The 25,810-nt window shown below is 38.2% G+C and overlaps 1 protein-coding gene across 3 annotated transcripts in view; it reads right to left on the bottom strand.

Moving 5' to 3' along the window:
* Positions 1 to 5,742: 5,742 nt before the first annotated feature.
* The window catches only part of kdm4b (lysine (K)-specific demethylase 4B), a 74,816-nt gene continuing 54,748 nt past the window's right edge, over positions 5,743 to 25,810 (bottom strand). For 2 of the 3 annotated variants that reach the window (XM_017478158.3, XM_017478159.3), the window contains exons 15-22: positions 25,381 to 25,457; positions 25,142 to 25,197; positions 24,048 to 24,156; positions 18,905 to 19,090; positions 18,460 to 18,630; positions 18,033 to 18,152; positions 10,470 to 10,562; positions 5,743 to 9,912 (exon numbers count right to left, since the gene is read on the bottom strand). In XM_017478158.3, coding sequence (XP_017333647.1) covers positions 9,574 to 9,912; positions 10,470 to 10,562; positions 18,033 to 18,152; positions 18,460 to 18,630; positions 18,905 to 19,090; positions 24,048 to 24,156; positions 25,142 to 25,197; positions 25,381 to 25,457 — 1,151 coding nt within the window. In that variant the 3' untranslated portion in view covers positions 5,743 to 9,573. Of the gene's footprint in view, positions 9,913 to 10,469; positions 10,563 to 18,032; positions 18,153 to 18,459; positions 18,631 to 18,904; positions 19,091 to 22,104; positions 22,224 to 24,047; positions 24,157 to 25,141; positions 25,198 to 25,380; positions 25,458 to 25,810 lie in introns of those variants that run through there. The other variant, XM_053683272.1, reaches the window with a different exon arrangement.

Raw genomic sequence — 25,810 nt, 5'->3', positions numbered from 1 at the left:
CAAATCATGGACATTTACATGTCTCTCTCCCCCTTGCTCTAACACCTCCTTTGAATTTCATGCTGTTACACTTACTGACCCTGCTAAAATGCACTTTCTTGTTATTTATTGTCTCCAGGTCAACTGGACAAGTTCAACATTCACCTAAACAAGCCTCCTGCCCACATTTGACCTCAAGCAGCTCACCACCCCAGCAACTCACAAGGCCGGCTAACAGCTTGACCTCATCCTCACACGTAACTGCACCACACAAAACCTTCTTATTACTCCTCTCCACACCTCTGACCATTTCTTTATCCAGTTTTCTATTTCTGTCCCCTCACTGTCTCCACCTTCAATCTCCTTTCGTTGCAATCTTCACTCCCTTTCCCCTCACACTTCTCCTCCATTGTCACAATCTCACTTCCCTCTGATAGCCACCTCTCCTCACTGGATTTAAACACCGCAACAGACATGCTATGTTTTACTCTAATATATCCTCTTGACAATATCTGACCCCAAACGTCACCCACTTGCACATCACCCCCTAACCCTTGGCTCTCAGAAGCTCTTTGTAACAATTGGACCAAATTAAGGGCAGCTGAAAGGAAATGGCATAAATCAAATGATCCAACTTACCGTTTACCAAACAGTTCTCTCCTCAATTACCAAATATATATTTTTTTTTTTTTACTGGGCAAATAAACAAATCACAGATATGACACAAAACTATTTTTTTAATAGTTGAACATTCTGGCTTCATAAAACTTACCTCAAACAAATTAAATTAATTTATTTTAATTAATTGCATTTTTTCCCAAAATAAAGTGTAGGAAAAAATTATGGAATCATGAACAAAAAAAAAAAATCACAATTTGTACTCTGTTGTCCTCCTTGGGCTTGTTTTTCTTTGAGGTATGGACTTCACTAATGAAAAACTATATTCTCCATCAAGCTGGTTCCAACTTTCTTGAATAGCGGTTAACAGATCAGCTTTGCAGGATGGAGCCTTGTCATGGATCAGTTTTTTAATTTCTAGCATAAATTTTAATCAGATTGAGATCCGGACTGTTTGCTGGCCATGTCAATGGGTTGATCTGCTTTTCCTGAAGAAAAGCTTTAAAAATCTTTGCTCTGTGGCAAGATGCATTATCATCCTGAAAAATTACTTCATCAACACCAAACATACACTCACCAAACCTGTTTTCTATGAATGCAATGAGAAAAGTGTCCAAAATTTCAATGTACATGTGCATGGACTGTTGATCGAAGTCTCCCCTGATTTTGATTGGGAAATTTGATTGTTTTCTTCAGGCAGTTATCTTTATAAGTTTCATTAGAATGGCACCAGACAAAAGTTCCAGCATCATCTCCTTGGCCAATTCAGATTCGTGATTCATCACTGAATATCACTTTCATCCAATCATCCACACTCCATGATTGCTTCACTTTAGCCCACTGTAATCTTGTTTCCTTCTGTTTATGTGTTAGTGCTGGTTTTCGTTAGGCTTTTCTAGGCGTAAATCCCATTTCATTCAGCCGATTTCTTACAGATCTGTCACAAACATTGATTCCTGTTTCCACCCATTTGTTTTTCATTTGTTTTGTTGTGCATTTTCAATTTTCAAGGCATATTGCTTTTGTTTTTTATCCTGACACTTGCCATCTTCCTTGGTCTACCCGTATATTTTCCTTTTATAACTTCCCCATTTTGTATATACTTGCACCAAATTTTAGACACTGCTGACTGGGAACAACCAACATCGTTTATGTCAGATTTACTTCTTGAAGGAGTTTTATAATCCTTTCCATTGTTTCAATTGAAAACTCTCTTGTCGGGGCCATGTTTCCTTTCAATTAGCCAACTCCAGCAGCTTGTTAAGGTCTGTAAGCAGTCTCTTTTAATTGCAGACTAATTTGTATTTTTAGATTTGTGCCGGTAGTTGTTTTAGAAGAGCTTCCCGTTATCCCTGCCTGCCCCTCAATCAACCAAAACCTCACTGTCCAGCAATAGACTCAGAAAAACAAAAATTATGCAATAATTATTCTTAACATTTTAGAAATTAACAAAACTTTTGTTGTATTGAGAAACAAACATTGAGTCAACTCAAGAACTTGAAGCTCTCAGAAGACCTCAGAAGTTGAAAATACCACAAAAGTACTTATGTGAACATAAGCGTAAGAGGAATTGCTGTGGATGCTGTAGGGTGAGTGCATAAAGCTAAAGACTGAGTCTAATGAATGTAGAAGTGTATAGAATAGAGGCCAGAATGTAGCTGTTAAATCTTTTATAAACACACTGGACCCAATCCATCCATAATCATTGAGAATATTAACATTTTCCTCAGATGTGTTCAAAAATTCCTAAGCAAAGTGTCAAAAGACTAAAATTGTGCTATAAGTACACGGAGCAGTTTTGCATGAAACATGCTTCTAAGACTTATGCTGTATTGTAAAACACCAACATGGTATCAAGTCGGTAAGTTTTGACCTACCACCAAAATATTCTGTTCAGGTGTCTTCTTGTAAGCATAAGTGAACCCCATGTGAATACAGCAGCAAGATGAATTGTTGTAGAAGCTGCAAGGTGAATGCATAAAGGCAACATCAAAACTTATGGACACAAACTGAACACATTTGTTTTTAATGTCATGTCCATTGACAACTGAAATCTTTCAGCTGGATGATGAAACTCCTCAGAGTAAGGCTGCTTATCAATGCCAGTGGTAATCAGGTAGGACGCTAACGTTTAGGGCTGATTAGGGTGGGTTAATGCCATTACATTTATCAAAATGTCTGGCTCTCACTGTGTCTCGCATATAAACACAAAAACACACTCGGAAACTGTAAACACCACAGCAGGAGAGTAAATCATCCCCCTTCCTAAATGGCACAGTGCAGATTTGTTTTGAATAGCAATCAGTTAGCTAATGAGTTTCGTAGCCCGAAGTGGCTACCCTATTAGAATAAATAAATAAATAAATAAAATTCTTTGGATGGTTAATAGTTCTAGTTTTCTAAAGAGGAACGTTTGTTGTTGGGTTTTGCATACATGTCCATAATGGACAAACCAAAGAAATAATAAATGAGACAAGAAAAAACAAATAGAAAGATGCAGCAAAATCCTTGAGATTAATGAATATGAAAATGTACAGACCTGTATTTTGAGCAGATGGATAGCGCAAAATGCTAACATGTGCATCATGAACATTAGCATTAGTTAGCAAAAATTTACCTGCCGTTCCTGTTGAAAAAAAATATGGGTTTTAATGTGTTTTCTAGTGGTACGTAATGATATTTTAATGGAATTTGTTGTTCATAACAGTTTCTGATAACATATCTAATTAATATTGTTTATGCTGCTGGGGGGAAAAAACAGTAGAAACCCTCGAAGAATTATATTGGTTTTAATGGAAACTGTAATGATCTCTGTGGGTCTCTACTGGTATTTTGTTGCCTTCTATTGGTGGCATGTTACGTCTGGTGGATACCATTAAGGACAAATCATGGTAAGGATCTTAACGGTTAGCTGATGGGTTGCAATGGTAAATGTAGTGAAAACCATTAGAATTTCTGTGACGGTTTCTATTGTTTTTTTTTCAGCAGGGCATGCCTACAATGCATGTCTTTGGACTAGGGAAGGAAACCAGAGTATTTTCCTAATTGGTAAAGTGGTTTAGATTAGCAAGCTAACAGGCTAACTTTATATCATAGTTAACTATTTGCTAGAAAGTCACAAATTAATTATTTAATGTTTATTGTCCGTCCTTCTATACCGCTTAATCCTTTTTAGGGTCACGGGGAAATCTGGAGCCTATCCCAGGGAGCATCGGGCACAAGGCGGGGTACACCCTGGACAGAGTGCCAATCCATCGCAGGGCACACAAACACATACCCATTCATACACATTCACATACCCATTCATACACTACGGACACTCCAATCAGCCTACCATGCATGTCTTTGGACTAGGGGAGGAAACCGGAGTAACCAGAGTGTTCTCCCCGCAGCACGGGGAATCGAACCCCCAACCCTGGAGGTGTGAGGCAAACGTGCTAACCACTAAGCCACCGTGTGCCCTCTCTTATCAGTCATCATAATCATCACAACCACCACCACCACCACCACCATCATCACACACAAATTACATACAAGTCGCACATCGGTCCTGCTTTAAATAAAACAAACCTGAGCTGTGTTTAACTGCTGACCTTCACTCCTGTAGCCGTGTTCTACAGCACACATTAACACGGCACATATTGGAGTACAGGTAATGAGTATGAGACTAAGCTAAGGGGCGGGAAGACATATGCATGCGCGCGCACGCACGCACACACGCACACACACACACACACACACACACACACACACACACACACACACACAGCTGCCTGCTCCCTGCTGTGAACAACACACCAATTTCAACTGAGCTAATGAAGAAATGCACAGAAGCACAGCATTTAATGAACACAGGTGTCATCTCACATCATTACAACACACCACACACACATCCTGCTGAGTGGCATATCTTCCTCATCTCGCACACACACACACACACACACACTCTCTGACAGAGCAGGAGGATAAATATACTGAGTGAAACATCACTCGATCAGGAGAATGTGATCGACAGACTGTGGCAGTGAATCAAAATTTAAATTTGCATTTAATAAAAGGAAACACTGCAGGTGTGAGAAGCTTAATGTGATGGAGGGATAAATTTGATTCAAAGAGATGTCAATTTTTTTCATAAGCTCTCACAAAATGTATCATTTTGAGACCGTAAATGTTCATGATGGACATGAAGTAAAATAGTAAAGAATGAAGTAAGGAAGGAGGTAGATAAAGAGGTAAGGAAGAAAAAATTAGGATTAATACGAAGAATTCAAGAAGAAACAGGGGAACAGAAACTCAAAAGATGATGGGGGAAACAAAAAGTAAAAATGAAAGAAAGAAAAGGAAAGGAGAAGTCAATGGGTGCATCCCAAAACTTTAACCAGTGCTTCCTTGACACCTCCATCTTACATCCTTCAGACCGGGAAATCCATCGTAGCCCACCATCTTTAAGGAAGTACAAACACTTCAAATGCACTCTGAGGAATAATAAAAAAAAATAAAAAATAAAAAAAAGAATAGAAAAAGCTTTTGGATCAAGGTTTCTTTTTGGATTACAGGTGTTGCTGATTCATTTCATATAATAGCACATCTTGAAGTGTTTTGGTCCTTACATATTTACTTGTCATCTGATATTTGATAGCCAGTGTTGAACCTGTAATAGACATATGTTTGAATGTGTGTGTGCATTAACATCTATCCATCTACCATCCGCCTATTCACTGATGGGTATGTCTAGGTATCCATCAGATATAGTTTTTAATCAAATGTCATTTTCAAGTGTACAGAAGCTATCATCTTGCTTATTGCATTTTGATGTGCCATCAATTTTACCAAAACAGAGGAAGTCCAACCAAGGAAATAAGCACCATCTATATTTTTAGTCTGGATTGTGGAGCTGTAGTTAGTAGTCAAACTTTAACAATTTGTCTCTCTGAAAAACACCAAGATCGCTTTCTCAGATTTCCTCCACAAACAAAGCTATTCACAGCCACCTCGAACAAAGTCTGGCACCGCTTTGCAGCTCATTTTAACAAAAATCACACAAATCGAAGTAACAGAATTTAGGCGTTATCGAGCGGGAGAAAGCCCTGCAGGTGGTTGGGTGTGAATGTGTTTATTTAAAAAAAAATGTTGAAAAAGACACTGTCAGAGATTCACTTCACATTTTAATAGAATTTACCCCATAGTTTCTGTAAGTCATGAACATCTACAAACAGCAGAACGGCAGAACTTGTGATCTGGGGGTTGACTTGCCCTTTTAGAGAGGTTACAGAGTTATTGCAAACTGAAAAAGTGAAACCCCGAGAACAGAAAAGCTTTCTGCAGAAACCGCCTGTGATCTCGGTGAAGCAGTTGACGGCATTGAGCGAGCAAACAGTGCGTTTGATTTCAGACAACAGGAGATGACAGAAGATGAGGAGTGACTGTCTCACATCAGAGACCAACCAAGTCCTGCTTGTAAGTTTAAAATACTGAGGAATGCAACACGGAGTCTTGAAAAATCCCCACTCTGAAGCAGAGAGAATCAAGATCACAAGAGGAGCATTGGAAGCAGATTTGGCCATTTCTTTGTAGGTTTAGGGAACTAGGAAACATTTTTATGTATTATTACAGCCCACTTTTCTGCCATTTTACATGAGCCAAATGTAAGAGTTTCCAATAAGGTTTTTTTTTTACTCAATTTGACCATCCTTCTGTGTCTACACCATAAATATACATATTAGAGACCTAGATAACTGATAGCACATGACCTCATTCTATCTACAGCAACATAAACCACTTGGACACTACATTGGGGCTCAGTTTCTGCACTTTCTTTTTCCAGAACACTAAATTTAAGTGCTATGTTGAGATATTTAATTTGTAACTATTCATGTAAATGTTATTATAACATCACAAAAATCACTTTTTAACCGTGTCTAAAGTTAGCTATTTCTCCATCAATGTGATCAAGCCCAGCTCAAAAAGTAAGACAGCCATATTTTGCAATTTTCTTGAGTGTATATGACACTAAGGTTGTATTACAGACTCATCTAAATTGTAAAACGTTTTTTCCCCCCAATCAAGTAGAAAAAAAAAAAAAAGCATTTGTCATTTATACTTGAGGCTTTTTAAAAGTCAATAAAATTCAATGCAAGTCTATTGAATATGTTCCCTCAGTAGTGCATACTCCGCTTTATTGCCTACCTAGGGCTTTATTAATGTATTCTATGGTGCACACATATATAATTATAGACACATGTATACACAAGATGGCAGAAAAGCACTTTATGATTTTTATGGCTCAAAGTTTAATTCACATTAGCATTAATGAAGTAGCTCCTATTCAGTTCACAACAATGATTGGAAATTTAATGTTTCCTGTTTATTTATGTTTGTTTTTTTACCCCCCAAGAATAATCTTTTAAATGTACTGCACAGTTCAAGACTTATTTCAATAGTAGTCTGTTAATATGGGGAAAATATGACTACACCTCCATGCACATGACATCACCGCTACCTGGTCCAGCAGCAATTTCCTGCTAGAACCAATTTAGACGGCTAAGAGCAACCTCGTTTGTCACGTAACAGTATGGTTCTAGATCTGAAACCAGCAACTTGTTGGTCATCTCATAAGCCAGATTTCATGGTGCTGGTTTTGGATCTAGACTAAAACATGCCCAAGAAGCTAAAACATGCCCACTTTTATAAGAGGGAAAAGAAAATGGAGAAAAGAGAATCTCAAACAGCCCTGGGCTTGTTGGGGAAATTTCGACACAACGCAGCCTTACTCAGAAACTCTTCTAAAGGAGTGTGAGTACATGCGTGTGTGAGAAACTCAAACGCACCATTCAAGTGAGAGACAGAAAGAGGTATAAAAAGATATAGGACATAGTAGGCGGTTTCTAATGTACATGACACTATAGGACTCTAATGTATAGCTCTATAATGAGCAGGACTATTGGTATGTACACCATTTGTGTGTGTGCGTATATAGGTGTGATGCAAGGCCTCTCAGTCTTTTGTAGCACCTTGAGGAAGCCTGATCACAACTTTAACGCTAATCATATACAGGGCTATTCGATCTACACATCTTTACACCAAAAATTGGTAACCTGTGCCGCTATTCATTTCACCAACATTGCAAGTACTATAGAAACTAGGGATGCACCGATGATACAGAGGATCAGTATCACGCTGTTGTTGGCCTGCACAGTGTCAAATTCACATTTGACCATGAATGCATGATACTGATTGTCCATTTTCATCTTGGTATTCACAACGGCTTTGAATTTAGGATAATTCATTTCCCTTGTCGTATTAAAGCAATAGTTCGATGAAAAATCAAACATGCAGTACACAATGTTCCATCTCGAGTGTGTTCAACATTTTCTTATTGAGCAGTGCACTGGAGCTACTAAACTGATGTAACTCTGATGTAAGTAATGGAAGTTTATCTCGCACAAAAAATCCCAAGTGTCACAACAGGGGGAATAAAAAAAGTTTGGCTTATAGCCAGGAGATCACAAACTGGAATCCCAATGATGCATTGCCTGGGAGTCCAAGAGTGCAAAATTTGTTGTGCTCTCTGGGTGGAAGAGATGATCTACTCAATTCCCCCGTCAATCACAGTGACACTAGCCAATCGTAAATTTGAAAGATCATGTATGCAGAAGAGGGCAGATAGCGCTTTCTTCAGAATGAGTTATGCTGCCCTGTGATGCAGAATGAACAGCAAATCTCAGTTATGTGTAGCCCAGAATAAGCACGTTAGCCTTCACCTTCCCTGGGTAGTAGCCATCGTGTGATAGGAAGCGCTAACCAGAACACAGAGTTTTTAAAAATGTACGTAAATGCAGTTTCTTAATGAGGTTATCTGAAGCTGGTACATAAAGATTTGGTGATGTTTCACAGACATTATTTTGTGTGAGATAGACATCCATTAGCCAGACATTTTGGACACCAAACATGTCTTAGCTGATTGATTAGGGGTGGAATTGTGTAACTTTTTTTGATCATGAAATACATCAACATCTCAAAGACAATAACAAGTCCTTAAGGAGCGAACGGCTTCAGGGATCAGATCAGAATCAGATCGAAATATGAGATTGGTGCGTCCCTACTAGAAACAATAACAGCAAAAAAAAAAAAAAGACAGTGATCGTAATAAAAGTGGACAAAGTGAACAGGAAAGCCCATACATAATCAAGTCTACACCTTTTTTTTGTTTGTTTGTTTGTTTGTTTTTTACGAAGTCTGCTACAAAACAAGCCCAGACACCCGGCACTGAAAATACACCATGACATATCGATTATAAGCATTAACAAGAATTCTTAAACACATCACCTCTACACCGACTCTCAGGCAAAAGAGTGGAGCATCTAATGGCGCCGTATTTGCTTTATACAAATAATAAATCTATGTGTCAAAGACGTTTAAATACTTGAGTTAAACCCCGATTTATCCCCCCAAACCCCACATCACAGACACCCTCAACCACCCGTCCCTTCAAACATGGAGAAAAAAAAAAATCTTGTACAGGAACAGACTGTCCATTTGCACTGTCCAATTGTGGAACGTGTGTGTGCGTGTGTCTGTGTGAGTGTGTGTTGTGGCTCAACTTAGAAAAATACTTCGAACTGCATTGATAGGATTCAGTATAAAGTGTGTTGCACAATAATCAGTCCAAAAAACATGTCCATTTTTCCCCTCCGTGAGTGAGAGAATGTACAAGGGACCAGAAAGGATTTAATGCATGAGGAACGGAGGCCCAGGACATCCAGAAAGCGCGCACACACACATTGCCTATGGCCTGACCATATGCAGTGGTCAGGGTTTTATATATATATATATATATATATATATATATATATATATATATATATATATATATATATATATATATATATATATATATAAATAAAAAAAACCCAGAACAGCGCGAGAGTAAACAAACATCAGACATGCAGTAGGCTCTCCTCATTGTGTGTGTAAGCACTAATACATGGACCCCTGTGCCTGTTCACCGTCCTCTGGAGGGAAGTCCGAGTTGAGCAGAGACTCCATGTAGGCAACGTAGCTTGAGCTGTGTGTGTAGCTCTCATCGGCAGGAGAGGCGGGCACCAGGGTGGAAGTGGGTGTTGATTGGGTGTTGCTGTTGCCGGGGTTAACACTGAAGCCTGAGTAAGAGGTGACACTGGAGGACCCCTGGAGCAGGAGACGGGCATCGAGGGACTCCACAGCTGCCGTGGTGGGGGGAATGGGCAAACGCGGACGCTTTGCAGCCTGAGGCTCGTCACCCACTTTGTCCTGAGAGTCTTCAGTGTTCATTGTCACCTGTGAAACATGACAAATCACAGCAAAACATCAATATTAAGAAATTTGTAATATCCAGAACTATGTGGGTGGCAAAGCAATTTCAGAACAGCCAACTTAATATACTTAAGTAATAAAAATACAGCAAACATTATTAAAAAAACAAAAACACCACCACCACCACAACAAAATACATTTTTCATCTAGTACTTCTAGAAATTGTCTAATTTCCCCCTCATAGAACCCATGAAATGGTTCCACACAGCCGACATTATTCTCTTATTTATTCTCTTATTTAGAAACAGCACTCGTGATCTGTACTCTCTGCCGGTGCGACACTTTAGAGTGCAAGTACAGCCCAAATTATAGCTCTATATATATTACTGTTTTAAGTTGAAGCATATAATCTTTCAAGTTTTTTTTTTTTTTGGTTTTGTTTTTGGCCTAAGCATTATTAATTCAACTTTTGGTCTTTTCAAATCAGCCAAAATGTGTTCATTTGCAGCTAAAAGAAACAAAATACACACACATTTCATGAATATTATCATTGGAGTCAGTGGAGATTAATGAAAGCTTACCAGACGAGAGAGCACTCTCTTAGGCAGCTCCTGATGGAGGGAGTGAATCTCACTCTGCTTCAACAACAGCTGGGTCTCATCCTGAAACTCCACCTGAGAGAGAGAGAGAGAGAGAGAGAGAGAGAGAGAGAGAGAGAGAGAGAGAGAGAGAGAGAGAGAGAGAGAGAGAGAAATTTGAGAGTTCAGTTATCTTAGGTTAGCCAGTGTGTAAATCAGACAAAGTGGACAGTGATGATGTATGATCAAGTGTACAACTGATCAGAATGTTCCTGGTAATGTTGTGTCTGAAGAGGATGGGGATGGGGAGGGAAGCCTACCCTGCTCCTCTCAGCTCACTCAATCTCACTCTCTCTACCCATAATCCTCAGCATTGTGCTACTTAAAAACTCTGACAGACACAAACACATCATCCCGTGGTGCTCACCATCCCCCCAACACATTATAGACCTGTACAAACTCCACAACACTTCTTCACTCCTCAAGAGGAACCATTCAAGAGGAACTGAGTTACAGCAGCCATAAGATACAGTGAGGGAAAAAGTATTTGATCCCCTGCTGATTTTGTACGTTTGCCCACTGACAAAGAAAGTATCATTCTATAATTTTAATGGTAGATTTATTTGAAGTGTGTGAGACAGAATAACAAAAAAAAAATCCAGAAAAACGCATATCAAAAATGTTATAAATTAATTTGCATTTTAATGAGGGAAATATGTATTTCACCCCTCTGCAAAACATGACTTAGTACTTGGTGGCAAAACCCTTGTTGGCAATCACAGAGGTCAGACGTTTCTTGTAGTTGGCCACCAGGTTTGCACACATCTCAGGAGGGATTTTGTCCCACTCCTCTTTGCAGATCTTCTCCAAGTCATTAAGGTTTCGAGGCTGACATTTGGCAACTTGAACCTTCAGCTCCCTCCACAGATTTTCTATGGGATTAAGGTCTGGAGACTGGCTAGGCCACTCCAGGACCTTAACGTGCTTCTTCTTGAGCCACTCCTTTGTTGCCTTGGCCGTATGTTTTGGGTCATTGTCATGCTGGAATACCCATCCACGACCCATTTTCAATGCCCTGGCTGAGGGAAGGAGGTTCTCACCCAAGATTTGACGGTACATGGCCCCGTCCATCGTCCCTTTGATGTGGTGAAGTTGTCCTGTCCCCTTAGCAGAAAAACACTCCCAAAGCATAATGTTTCCACCTCCATGTTTGACGGTGGGGATGGTGTTCTTGGGGTCATAGGCAGCATTCCTCCTCCTCCAAACATGGCAAGTTGATGCCAAAGAGCTCCATTTTGGTCTCATCTGACCACAACACTTTCCCCCAGTTGTCCTCTGAATCATTCAGATGTTCATTGGCAAACTTCAGACGGGCATGTATATGTGCTTTCTTGAGCAGGGGGACCTTGCGGGCGCTGCAGGATTTCAGTCCTTCACGGCGTAGTGTTACCAATTGTTTTCAAGGTGACGATGGTCCCAGCTGCCTTGAGATCATTGACAAGATCCTCCCGTGTAGTTCTGGGCTGATTCCTCACTGTTCTCATGATCACTGCAACTCCACAAGGTGAGATCTTGCATGGAGCCCCAGGCCGAGTTCTTTTGTGTTTCTTCCATTTGCGAATAATCGCACCAACTGTTGTCACCTTCTCACCAAGCTGCTTGGCAATGGTCTTGTAGCCCTACAATCTTGTCCCTGACATCCTTGGGGAGCTCTTTGGTCTTGGCCATGGTGGAGAGTTTGGAATCTGATTGATTGATTGCTTCTGTGGACAGGTGTCTTTTATACAGGTAACAAACTGAGATTAGGAGCACTCCCTTTAAGAGTGTGCTCCTAATCTCAGCTCGTTACCTCTATAAAAGACACCTGGGAGCCAGAAATCTTTCTGATTGAGAGGGGGTCAAATACTTATTTCCCTCATTAAAATGCAAATCAATTTATAACATTTTTGACATGCATTTTTCTGGATTTTCTTGTTGTTATTCTGTCTCTAACTGTTCAAATAAATCTACCATTAAAATTATAGACTGATCATTTCTTTGCCAGTGGGCAAACGTACAAAATCAGCAGGAGATCAAATACTTTTTTCCCCCCTCACTGTACATGAATGTAAAGATACAATGAGAAAAATTATACAAACTTTAATTTCTTAGCTTTCTTTCTTTCCTTGCTTCTAACTTTTTTCCTTTCTTTATTTTTAAATCTTTTATTATTTCTTGAATTCTTTTTCTTATTCATTCTTCTGTCCCTTTAATTTCGTTACTTTTTTTTCTTACTTTACTTTTTTTCTTGCTCTTTTTATTTCCTTCTTACTTCTTTCACTTCTTTCTTTCTTTATGTATGTATTTTTCTTTTATTTCCCTATTTTTGTTTATTTCTCATTTTCTCCCTTTCCTGCTTGCTTTTCATATTTTTCTATTTATCTTCTTTCTCTCTTTAGGTCTCTCCTCATCCCAATAGCTCCAGTGTAAAAAGTAAAGCCACAATATCAGCATGGAGTAAAAAGGAAATGGCGAAATTTGATTGAGAAGTTTGTGCGATTTTGCGGTTTAGAGATAAAGAAATGATGCTCAGAGTGTGAGACACAGAGAGCGTCAGCGTGCATGTTGGTTCATTTTTTTAACACCATGCCAGCTTCTATGGTTATTTCCATGGTGAGAAATGCGTAAGGAACTCTACAGAAGGTTTTTAAAATCTATTTTTCCTAAAAACATGTTAGGTTTGATTTTGATTAAAAAAAATTTCTTTCACTTGACTTCATTCACTTCACTCATGTTGACTGAATAAAAAAAGGTTTCTCATGGGGTTAAGACCAGAACAGTCCAATAAAACATATTTCAAGGATAATGGATTCTGGCAGAAGGTACATGTTGGTGAGTCTTATAAAACCTAATAAAACTTGTCATCCTGGAGTGAACTATTCAACAGCATGTGTAGATGATCTGTTCCCAGTGATTTGAAAACAGAAATGTTTCTTTTGCCAACAATAGGGCGGAGTTCATAAGGCTTGTTCATCACGCAGTGGTCCCACTCAGTTTGCCATTTGTTGTTAATATAGGAGTTTATTATGGGTTTTAGGTCAGTGTGAGGTATTGGACACTTTTTGAAATCTGCTGGTAGTGCCTCTTTTGCAGCAGTGTCTGCTGCATCATTTCCCAGGATTCCACAGTGTCCTAGTACTCAGCAGAAGTATACAGAGGCAGTGGTGGCTTGGCAGTTAAGGCTCTGGGTTACTGATGGGAAGGTCAGGGGGTTCAAGCCCCAGCTGCCACTGTTGGGCCCTTGAGCAAGGCCCTTAACCCCTCTCTCCTCCAGGGGCACCATATCATGGCTGACATTCCTGACATGCTGGGGTATGCAAAGAAAAGAATTTCACTGTGCAAATTTTGGGCATCCAGAGCCAGCAATTTGCAAAGAATCTTTACAAGCGTTGGGTGATAATTTTTTAGGGTTGACATTGCTTGAAGACATGATTTTGAAACTGTAATCATCAGAAAGGTTTTCTGTTGCATAGTCTTTATGAAGTCCAGTACAAAGACGATAGCATTTGCCTCTGCTGTAAAAATTGAGCTGCGGTTTGGGATATTCCTTTTCTTGGTGGTTGATCACGAATGCAGAGGATACATGGTCTTCAGATTTTGATCCATCTGTATATATAGGGGTATGTGATGTGTGTATACAGAAGCGTATCTATTCCAGTATGCTCAAATCTACTTTGAGATTTTGTAAACGTGGTTTGAGCTGTAGTCAAAAAGGTCGGATACCTCTTGGTTTTTGTTCATATAGGCTTGAAGAAGGGGTTTAGAAAACAGGATGGTAAGCTGGGTTTTCTTTGTTGGTATATTGTAGGGCTAGTTTGAGGTGTCTGTTCATTTGCTTCTACATACAAACTTTGAGTGGGTAAAGTTCTAAATGCCTCTAATGCCTGTCGTATGCCTTGATGTATGACTGCGTCCAAGAGTCAGATATACGATTTCCTGGCTGATCCATACATCCATAATGGAGGCGTGATCGACTTAAGTGTTCTGTAGAGATTTCCAAAGAAATTAACTTTCTGCACCACATTTTGTTTTAGCTAAAACCTTTAAAAATGTTAATGCCTTTCAGACATTTATCTTTTAAAATCTTTATGTGAGGGATAAAACTCAGTTTACTGTCCAGAGTTATTCCAAGGAATTTGGTTTCCTTAACTGAACTCTGGCGTGTTCACCATCCATGAATATCTCTGGATTAAGATGGAAAGCACACAGCTGGCAAAAATGCATACGAACAGTTTTGGTCTTTAAAAATTTTAATTCATTTGAAACTGACCAGGACTGCATTCAGTTAACTGTCAGATGGATTTTCTGTTCAGTGTTATTCATGGATTTGCCTCAGTAGCAAATCCCAAGATCATCCACATAAAGACTCCAATGGATATCTGACCTGATGGCTTTTGCGATGCCGTTGATTTTGATACTAAAAAGTGTAACTGATAAAATGCTTCATTGTGGTACTCCTAGCTCTTGTTCATGTGGGTCAGATAGGGTATTACCTACTCTGACTTTAAAAGGTATGTTTGATAAAAACAATTTAAAAAATAATAATAAAAAGAAATAAAAATGGGTGTCCTCTAAAAACAAGTTGATATAAATCCTTTAAAATACCAACTTCCAAGTGGTCATAAGCTTTCTCCAAGTCAAAACAGACAGCTACTGCATGTTTTTCTAATGAAATAATCTCATACGTAGCTTTCAATGCTGCCACACTGAAGTTTAAGCAAGAAATGTTGCGATTCCAGGATCCATAAGCAAAAGGGCTATTGGGTGGTAGTTGTTGGGGTCATTACGATCTTTTCCTGCTTTTGGGATGGGAATTACTGCTTATTTCCAAGAGAGTGGAACATTCCCTGGATGTGGATATCCAAATAGATTTAAGAAGTTTTAATAAAACTTAAAGACAGGATAATGGGAGGCAATTTTTTTTTAAACTGGTAGTGGATATCATCTGGTCCTACTGCCGTATCATGTGCCCTGTTTATGGCTTGCGTCAATGCGTCCATTGTGAAACGTTGATTATAAGGTTCCTTATTAAATGAAAAACTGATACCTTTCTTTTTGTCCTGTGTTCGGAAAACTTGGAACGCATTAAGGCAAGCTCCAATTGAGAAGTTCTTTTCAAAGGTTTCTGCTAAGGTATTTGCAATCTCTTGTTTTGAAGTTAGAATAGTGTCTTGATATTTGATGTGCTAAATTTGAGCTCCATTGTTCCTGTTCTTCATACTGCGAATCAGATTCCAGACCTTTTTTGTTGAGGTACTTGATGTCAAACAAGATACAAATTGTCTCCAACTTTTCCGTTTAGCTTCAGTTTTTATTCTTCAAGATTGTGCCCTACTTATTTTAACCTTAACAAGATTTTCTCTTCTTGGCCTTCTGAAGAACAATCCATCAGCCTTCTTCCGTTCTTTTATAGCTGTCTTGCATTTATCATCATTGCTACATTCACCCAGGCTGCAACAAGGGCTCTCTTCTTTTTTTTCTCCACCTTAAGAGCCTGGTGTTTTGCTTCATTTTAAATATGATGCATAAAGCAAAAGCTTGTATTACATTTTCATCCGTTTCCATTGCAAATTTCGCCGTTTTTACTTCCTTTTCGGCCTAAGCTTTGACATCTAGCTTAGGTAGTTTCACGAAGTGTATAGTGTAAATGCAGATATCAGATACGATTCACTTTTAAAGATGTAAGCGGGTCGTCAAAACAATCTGATATAGTCAACAAATCGGTATTGGGCATCAAGACCTGCAGAGTAAATGCAGTTTTAAAGTGTCCCATGAGTATATATGGAGAAGGAAGTTGGGCTACTAGGCCATCCAGGTCCTTGTGTGTAACACTAAGATTCAATGTGATGTATATGGAACGTACTGTAATGGTTCTCTGCCAGGTTAAACGCACTGCTGTTACCGGTTAATTACTGTTCACATTGATGCGACAATGAAGTCACATCTTTTCAGATTGAAATGGCTGTGCCACCAAAAGTCTGTCTATCAGTAGCACCCAAAGAATTTAAAATTGTAAACTTTTTTAAAAAAGGTCAAATCTGGTGGTGGTTTTGTCTCCTTGAGACAAAATTCAAGGGGGTCGAGAACTGTAAGCATTGCAACTCTGCAATCCACAACAGTTCCATTGGATAAAAATAATTTTCATTCTCACATAGGAAAAATATGAATATTTCCACTGATTTTAACTTTTGGGGATGAACTTCTACTCCGACTATCCCCTTCATTCATTTCAACATCTTTGGTTTGTTTTGTCTTTGCTATTCTGTCTTTTGTGAGCCACTCCAACCTCCTGTCTAAGTTAAGTATGAGTCAAAGTACAGTGCTGAACCAATGACAGCCGCAGCATACCAGATTTCTCAGGCACGAGGATCTTTTCCTCCACCGACACGGGTCGCAACTTACGGCAAACAAGTTGCCCCTTTTATCGCTCTTTGCAAACAGTATTGGTATACTGAAGATCTATTTTACTCTGAATCCTTACAGAGAGATGAAGGATGGTATTAGCACATCTAGATGGAAAAGGCATGTGAAAAAGGTATAATTGAGAAAATTGTAACCCTCGTAAGGGGAGCTCAAGGGTTATTCTCTCTTGCCCAAAAAGAAGACCCAAGCACTACGGAGGGAAGGAGCGTGCCACTGTTCCGTTCACGAGCTACCACCAAGAAGTTGGGTCTCATGCTGTACCCAGGAGAGTTAGAGTGAGCTTATTAATAATACAGGAGAGAAGTCAAGGAGGGGGAGATAGGGGGAGAGAGAGAGAGACAGCTGAATGAATCTGCGTGTGAGATGATTTTTCAGTTCCTTGTAGCACAGAAGTGCGAACATGAAGATACAGAGAGTGTGTGTGTGTTTGTTACAGTATGTGTGAGTGAGTGCATGTGTCGGTGAAAATGTAGAACAACTCAGACAAGAACACTAAAGCAAGAGAAAGAGAGGAAATGTAATGAAGGATGTGTGTGAATCAGAGAGAGAGAGAGAGAGAGAGAGAGAGAGAGAGAGAGAGAGAGAGAGAGAGAGAGAGTGAGTATGTGTGTATGGAGGGGTCTGGTGTAATCCGAAGCGGTGCCTCCTTCGTTAAATGTGGAAAGAGACAGGAAGAGCACAAGGTCGCCATCACACAGCAGCCACAGCATTTCAGTGACACACGCGCACACACACACAATTGGACATGCATGCACCTTCACTACTGCTGAATGCTAATCGAGTGGAGCTGGTGTTAAAGCAGAGTGCTTGATCAAGAGATACTTCGTTTTCCTTCCTCCAGATTTTTCCTCTCAGACTATTTAACAGTCTCCTACTGTCTATCTCTTTACGCATAATCCTCAACATTGTTCTACTTTAAAACTCTGTCAGGCACAAACACACCATCCTGTGGTGCTCAGCATCATCTCCAAACATCATAAACCTGTGTATGTGCTCCACAACACTGCTTCACTCCTCAAGAGGAACAACCTAAGCTACAGCATCCAGAAGATACATGAATGTAAAGATACACAGACAGACAGACAGACAGAGAGAGAGATTTACCTGGTAAAATTTGTGCACGTGTTCTTTGACGAAGGAGGCGTTAAGAACTCGTCCATCTATCGTGTTTATGACCATCAGCTCACCCAGTTCAGGAGGGCCATTATGCAAACAGTCATGACTCTGAATGAAAGAGAAAAAGAAGAGAGAAGAGTAAGAAGGGAGAAGAGAAGGCAAGAGAAAAGAGAAGGAGAGACAGAACGGAGAAGGAGAGAGAGAGAGAGAGAGAGAGAAGAGACAGAAAAGAGAAGGAGAGATAGAAGGGAGAAGAGAAGGAGAGAAAGGTAAGGTTGTATTTATGGTGACGCTGATATCTATAATCAGTAAATTTTAAAATCTATAAATTTTCTTTAACACTAATCTCGCTTTATAAACAGTGTGATAAAAATAAAATGTCAATGCGTTTAGAATAAGCCCTTCCTGTACACACCAGCACATTCTCGGGGTAAACATTGTCACAGTAGGAGCCGTCGTCGAAGTTGACCTCGTAGTAGGTCTGTGACCCAATGCCAATGATGGTGCAGCGATAAAACCAGCCGTCGCTGCTCCTGCCGATGGCCTGCTGACCCACAGAGAGGTCGCGCGAGGTCACCTTTGCCTGCTGCAAGGCCACATCAAAACACACAGTCAAATAACTCAAGGGGCAAAAAACCTAATTGCTGAGTCACAGTTGCATAATTCATCTGTACACCTCCCACCATAACACACTGATGACATCATGATGGTCAGGTGTGGGAACATAAAGAATCAACCCTTTTTATTATCCAAAATGTCCCTAAAGAAACTCTTTAGAAACTGTTTGCATTATAAACAAACTGTTCATAAGCCTCCTGCTAACAGTTTATGGGAATAGTTTCTAAGTGTTTTCTTCTTACCTTCACGTTGATCTGTTTATGTTTGTGACAGGAGACAGACACAACGTACGGCCAGTCTGCGGGCTTCATCACCACGCCGGCCAGGTGCGCACAGGTGACGTGGAAGGAAGTGGAGCAGTTCTCATGCGAACACTGGATACACGCCCCACAGATCTGCTTCGTGGACTTGTGGCAGAAGACGCACTTCTGCGAATGGACAGAGAAACATTGTTACGTTTTTTTTTTTAAATTTTATATTATATATATATATATATATATATATATATATATATATATATATATATATATATATATATATATATATATATATATATATATATATATATTTTATATAAAAAAGAAGGGTTGCTACACCTAGACAAAAACATCACTCTCCTAGTCATCCTGAATTACATTATACACTTTAATGCATACGTCTATGCTATGGGAAGTGTGTATTGGAAATTAGGGTTTTCCCTTATTTACTCAAGAAAACTAAACAATTTAACTTTCATTCAAAAAAACATCCATCTTTTTCAGATTTTTTTTTATTTTTTATGACTTACTTTTTTATTACAGCCCATCATATGACTGACTTTTTCTAAATATCACTTATCAAAAAGTAAATGGATTCTCTGCGAGTAATAATACCATGAGGATAAAACATACATGAAATAATAAATCCTCACACTGTGTTTATAAACAAAATAGTTAACAAGTTTAAAATCTTTCATGTCGATAACAGAAATAATAGAAAATCTAATTTTTGGACAAAATATTGCAATATTCTTGGCAGTTTATGACTGTTCCAAGATGCAGCTGATTTCAGATGTAAAAAATTACTCCCATTTGAAATCACAGAAATTATCACAAAATCAAACTCCAATATTCTGAAGAGCTTTATTTGGGCCGCAGATTTGGGCCAAGACACGTCATGTGACATCACAACACACATTCAGCCAAAGCCCTCCTCGATTCCCGTGCGTCGATCATGAGTACAGCTAAAAAGTCTTATTTACCAAGAAACGTCACTGTTTTTTTTTTTAAAAAGCCACAGCAAAATTAAACATCTTTTGCCGCAACAATCACAAAAAAAAAAAAAAAAAAAAGCCAGCTAAAATACCGTTCACTTAATATAGGATTTTGTGTAGAACGTCTGTAAAGAAATAACACATACTGCACTGAGAACGACAAATCATCTAAACCCATGGTTCTCAAAGTGGGGTCTGAGGCATAATCTTGTGGGTGGTGATTATTTTTCTTAAGTTACAGTGAAGGAAAAAACATCCCAACTTCAAAGCTACTGCATTTATTAATCATAGTTTTGTTTTTATTAATGGTTATTAGTTTGATCTGTCAATATAATTGAATAGGGTTAATCTAAACCTCAGTGACTCAAATACCTATAAATATCTAATTTACCATAAAAGCACCAAGACTAAAACTTAATCCAAACACACAGAATTTCCAGCTTTTGACTAGGAAAAACCAAAGACAACGCTCCCTCAACTCAAAGTCAGAAAAACAACAACACATGGCTGCTCAGAACATCAGCAGTAAACAAAGTAAGAATACTTTGCTTTTAAATGACTTGTATTGTATATTCAAGTATTTGCTTTAGCTCTATCAACATACACACAGACTAAGCTTACATTGACAGCATTAATCTAATTATTGACCTTATTCTGAGTAAGACAATATTGTGAGTAAGGTGTTTACATGAGACGTTTTTAGAATATTCCTTTCATGTTCCTGTTTTACATGTTATAGAACATAGATTGATTAATGGCACACGTCATTACGTCCCCACACCACGCCGTCTGACGTCCCCTCCAGAATTTCATGCATCAACATACAGTTCGCCTTCGTTATCATACCGTATACAGTTTTGAGTGTTTCATTTTTAATTTTACGAAAGCTTCAAGTGCAGGTAATTGTTTGTCATGCTATACGTGCAAAAAGACGACTGCTTGAAGCCGTGGGCTGCGTCCAAAACCACGTACTTACCTACTATATAATAGCCAAAATGCATGTATTTCACCTACTATATAGTGGGTATGTACACGGTTTTGAACACAGCCGTGCTCTTTTGTTTGCTGTCAAACGGTTGAGCTCCGCCGTGTGTGCATGTGTCCCGTCGCAAAATGTGGCGAAAATTCCCACACAACGTTAGTGTGATTAAAAAGTGTTTACATGACTGTAATGCACATCGATAATGCGACTAAAATAGGAATACTCCACATGTCTTAATTTGATTTGTGTTTACTTTGAGTATGACTTCAGTCAGATTAAAGTAATCAATAATCAGTGTTTACATGATAGTTTCTTAATCAGAGTATTGTCTTAATCGGGTTAATATTGGATTATTGTTGTCCATGTAAACGTACTGATATTTGCTTGTTAAATCTAAAGCACTGATACAGTTCACAGTTTGAGGAGGAAAATATACATCACTCATTACAGTTAGCTGGCTAGATTGTTGGTAGCATAGATGAATGTGGAGGGGTCCATTCCAGCCCCCACCACCCCCAAACACACACAGTAGCTTGAATTTACAGACTTTCTGTACTTTCTGAGTTTCTGAATGCAGAATAATTCTAGACCATATGAGGATAACGTGACGTCAGCTACCAATAAAGGGGAAACAAAATGAGGAAATATATAATTGGTGATATACCTACATTTTGTGATATAAAAATGTGTCAACCAACTTTTTATTGTAAAATAGTGAGAATTTTTATGTTTTTTTCCAATCCAGGAAATGAGCAGTAGTCCATTTAAAAGAAAACCTGGTGGCAAAATTCATTTCCATTTTATGGCTTGCATAATGTGCATAAAATTTATTGCAAGCAGTAAAATTTATCGCAACTTGCAACCCATAGAAAACCTATGGGGTGAACTGAAGAGGAGAGTCCACCAGCATGGACCTCGAAATTTGAAGGATCTGGAGCGATTCTGTATGGAGGAATGGTCTCAGATCCCTTGACATGTATTCTCCAACTTCATCAGGCATTATAGGAGAAGACTCAAAGCTGTTGTCTTGGCAAAGGGAGGTAGCACAAAGTATTGACTAAAAGGGTGCCAATAATTCTTGCACACCAATATTTAGCAAAGATTTCTTTTGATGAACCTGTGATATCCATGAGAGCAGAGTACTTTTGTGAATTTATTTTTAACAAAAGATTAAACAATTTTTCACAGCCTTTTTTGCTCATATTTACCAAAAGGTGCCAATATTAGTGGAGGTCACTGTAGGTGTTGTTTATTCAGCATAGCAATTCCGTATATAATTCTCCTTTTCCAGCTTCATCCCGCAGACTGTTTCTCCCACGTCCCCCTGCTGACATGCATTTATCGATGATAATAAAACTGCTTTATGAATTTATCAATACTCCATTTCAGCTCTCAAACCACCATCACACTTTCAGCTCGGGCCAGGAGCAGAAACTACGAGGAAATGATGGATAGTGATTTAAAGACATTGATGTTTCATATTCAAATTTACACACACATCGAAGAGGTCTTCATTTTAGCTAGTGATATTAATTTAATATTAATTTACTATAAGCAAACAAACTGAGCGCAAACTTAATCTAATGGCCATTAATCTAATGGCATTTTGAATATATGAGAAGCAACAAGGAATAACGAATAAACCATTGATGCTCTGAGAAACATGTTGATTTCATTCAAATCATCCATTTTGTGTCATTACATGAAGAAAAAAAAAATTAGCAAATCTAAATTAGCTGATCTATTTCCGCCTCCAAAAACCAAATCTTCACACTGAATCTACAGCCTACTCAGTTGCTCAGAATACAGAAATATATATTTACAATCCAAGATTAATTCATGCCTTATTTAATTGATGAGTAATTTACTGAAACTTGACATGTATTCCACTTAGAAAACATCAGCGTCTGGACCTGGCGGCACTTTCTCATAAGCATCACATTACAGGAAATCAATTACAATTGTTTTAAAGTTCAACTTATGTTTATTGTGGTGGAACTTTTTTGGAATCTAGATGTCCCCTGATTTAATTACTGTCTACATGAAGGGCATGTGCAAGCAAGGAGATCCTTTAAATGATTTATAGAATTATTTTCAGGCACTTTCCACTGTCATGATGATTCAGATTTGAAAGAAGATATTTCTCCATAAAAAAAATTAAATAAAAATACAAAATCACTGATATTTAATTTGTTTTTACACTTGTTAGGCTAACTGCCATCTATATCCAGGAATACTAATACCACCATCACCACCAATATTACTACTACTACTACTACTAATAATAATAATAATAAAAATAATAATAATAACAACAACAACAACATCATGATAATCATCAGTTCGGACTTCCCACTTCTGAGGCAAGTGTAGTATAATTCTCGACATTGTGATTTTTAAAAATGTATCAACCAACTTATATTTTAATAAATTATTTTTTATTAATAAAATATTACTATTAGTAGTAGTATTTCAAAATGAAACATTGTTATTACCACCCCAAGTTCATTATTTTCCTATATAACAGTACATACTTTTTCTCCATTTATAGTTACATTAAATGGCAAACCGTTGATGTGGTGATGTTTTTATTAGGAGTTTATTTAACATTTATGGATGGAGTCAAGCACTTTGCAAGTCACTTTCAGGTTTCTCACTAAAATGACAAATTGCATAAAACTATAAAAACAAAACTATAAACAATATATAAACTGTGAAAATGTCTCAACGTTTAATTTATTAATGACACATGAATCATTAGCAAATTGCTGTGGTATAAACGTGTGGTCTGGAGTATGGTATTCTGCATATTATTCCTTACATAATTAATGTGATTTTCAAGAACATCTGAGATTTATTTTGTACTGAAATTAAGTTTTTTAGTTTAGTTTAAAATTTACTTTTATCAACATGGTGGACTATTTGCACTTTGGTCAATGGTTTCCTACATTACATTATTCAAATTTCAAGCAAAAACAGCAGTCATTTATTAACTCTATTGTGTTTCAGATCTTGTAGATCGCTAACTAGCTGAGATGAATTTATTGGCGGCCACGCACCCTGAATCAACATAACCGTGTTGTATAACTGCATCGCAATTTGGAACTCATCCAACATACAAACATGCATATACACACAAATGCACACTTACGAGACTTTTCCTGGTGTCTGGGATGGCGGACACGTCAACTGGCCCTCTTTCCACAACGTTAACAAAGCGAGCCTCAGCCACTGCAATGGCACAAATCACGTGCACCCACCTGCACACAGTACACAGTCTTCACTCATCAAGCAGCTTTAAAATGAAATGTACACCATATAATCAATCAGCCAGGAAATGATTGTTACAGTGGTGGCAATAATATATTATATATTTTTTTAAAACCTAAACAACGACTTACTCGTCCCAAAGACACTGGACCTTGTTTATTATCTTTTAGTAAAATTTAAAAATCATATCACGAAACTTGCATAATCACGATATATAATTTAGCTAACAGATTGTCTGCAAAACAGTAGTAAAATAAACAAAAAAAGGTTAAACTGAGTTTGACTATACTTTTCTTTAATGCCTGCAAAGACAAAAAATTTTAAAAATCTATTTCAATGGCATCCATTCAGCACCATTTAATTTGTAATTATTTAAAACTTAAAGCATACATCACCATACCAACAATATCTCAAATGTACTGCATAATCATTTATCATGATATTGATAATATATCAATATATTGCCCAGCCCTAGTAAAAAGATGACCTCAGGAAGCTCACTCTGCACACACAGGCATTGTCATGCTGTCATCCTTTCTGTCCCCCATTGTCGTTCTAAGACAAAAGGGTGATTGAGCCTTTTCTGTGCTTGGTCCCAAACTCTGGAACAGTCTCCCCATTCACGAGGCCCGTGCCATCTTCATCCATTTTTAAATTTTCTCAGAAAAGTATTTTTTTTTCTTTGTCTTATGATGTTATTTAAAGTTTTGTACAGCAATCTGGATCAAGTAATACTGTCTTTAAACATGCTTTATAAAACAAATTTGACTTAACGTTATAAGTGTCCCTTATTAGCTACTCTGGCTATGTAGCTCCAATGCAAAACTAAAAAAAACTACAAACTAAACAAAATATTTTCATTTTTTCACCATACTATTACTTTAATCCACCATACAGGTACAGCAGCTTAACAATATGTAAATTTTATTACAGAGCGGCTTTAATACAACAAGGAGATGATGTAGAGAACTGCACCTGTTCTCTGTGGTCATCTTCAAAGCTCCTCCTCGCAGATTACACAAACAACAGGCCTGCAAAACCACACACATACACACACACACACACACACACACACACACACACACGTATAATACAGAACTAAACTGAGCAGTGATGTGCCTGTTTCGGGGTGGGGGGTATGGGTAGGTTGAATTGTCTAAAATGTACAAACTCTAATGACAGATATGAGCCTAGTGTGTGTGCGCGCGTCTTACTGCTGTCCAGGCCACTGCACAACAGCGAGAACACTTCCAGCTTTCCTGTGGAGTGTCAGGCTTTACGCCATAGCAGCCTAGAGAGACAGACAGAGACACAGAGAGAGAGAGAAAGATGATCACCAATATATTTTTTATATTATTTTGCAACATTGTTACTAAACAGGTATACTTTGAACTTTAAAGAGAGAGGGGGGGGGGCAGTGAATTACCTATCACATATCAGTGCTATAAAATTTATATCAAACAGTTTATCAGCAGCTTCCATTGTGTAGTTTCTGGATATTTTTAGAAGATTTCTTCCCGTCTCTAGTAGCTACTGTGCTTTAATCAAATTTTAAATAAATGCTCCTGAAATAATCATGCATCTTACGTGACAGTGTTTCCATTTAAACGTTACAACAACCCTTTAATACGGTTTATATTCAGC

This window comes from Ictalurus punctatus, chromosome 10 (assembly GCF_001660625.3).
Source record: "Ictalurus punctatus breed USDA103 chromosome 10, Coco_2.0, whole genome shotgun sequence".
In the NCBI taxonomy this organism is placed as follows: domain Eukaryota; kingdom Metazoa; phylum Chordata; class Actinopteri; order Siluriformes; family Ictaluridae; genus Ictalurus; species Ictalurus punctatus.
This window is presented reverse-complemented; position numbering and strand designations above follow the sequence as displayed.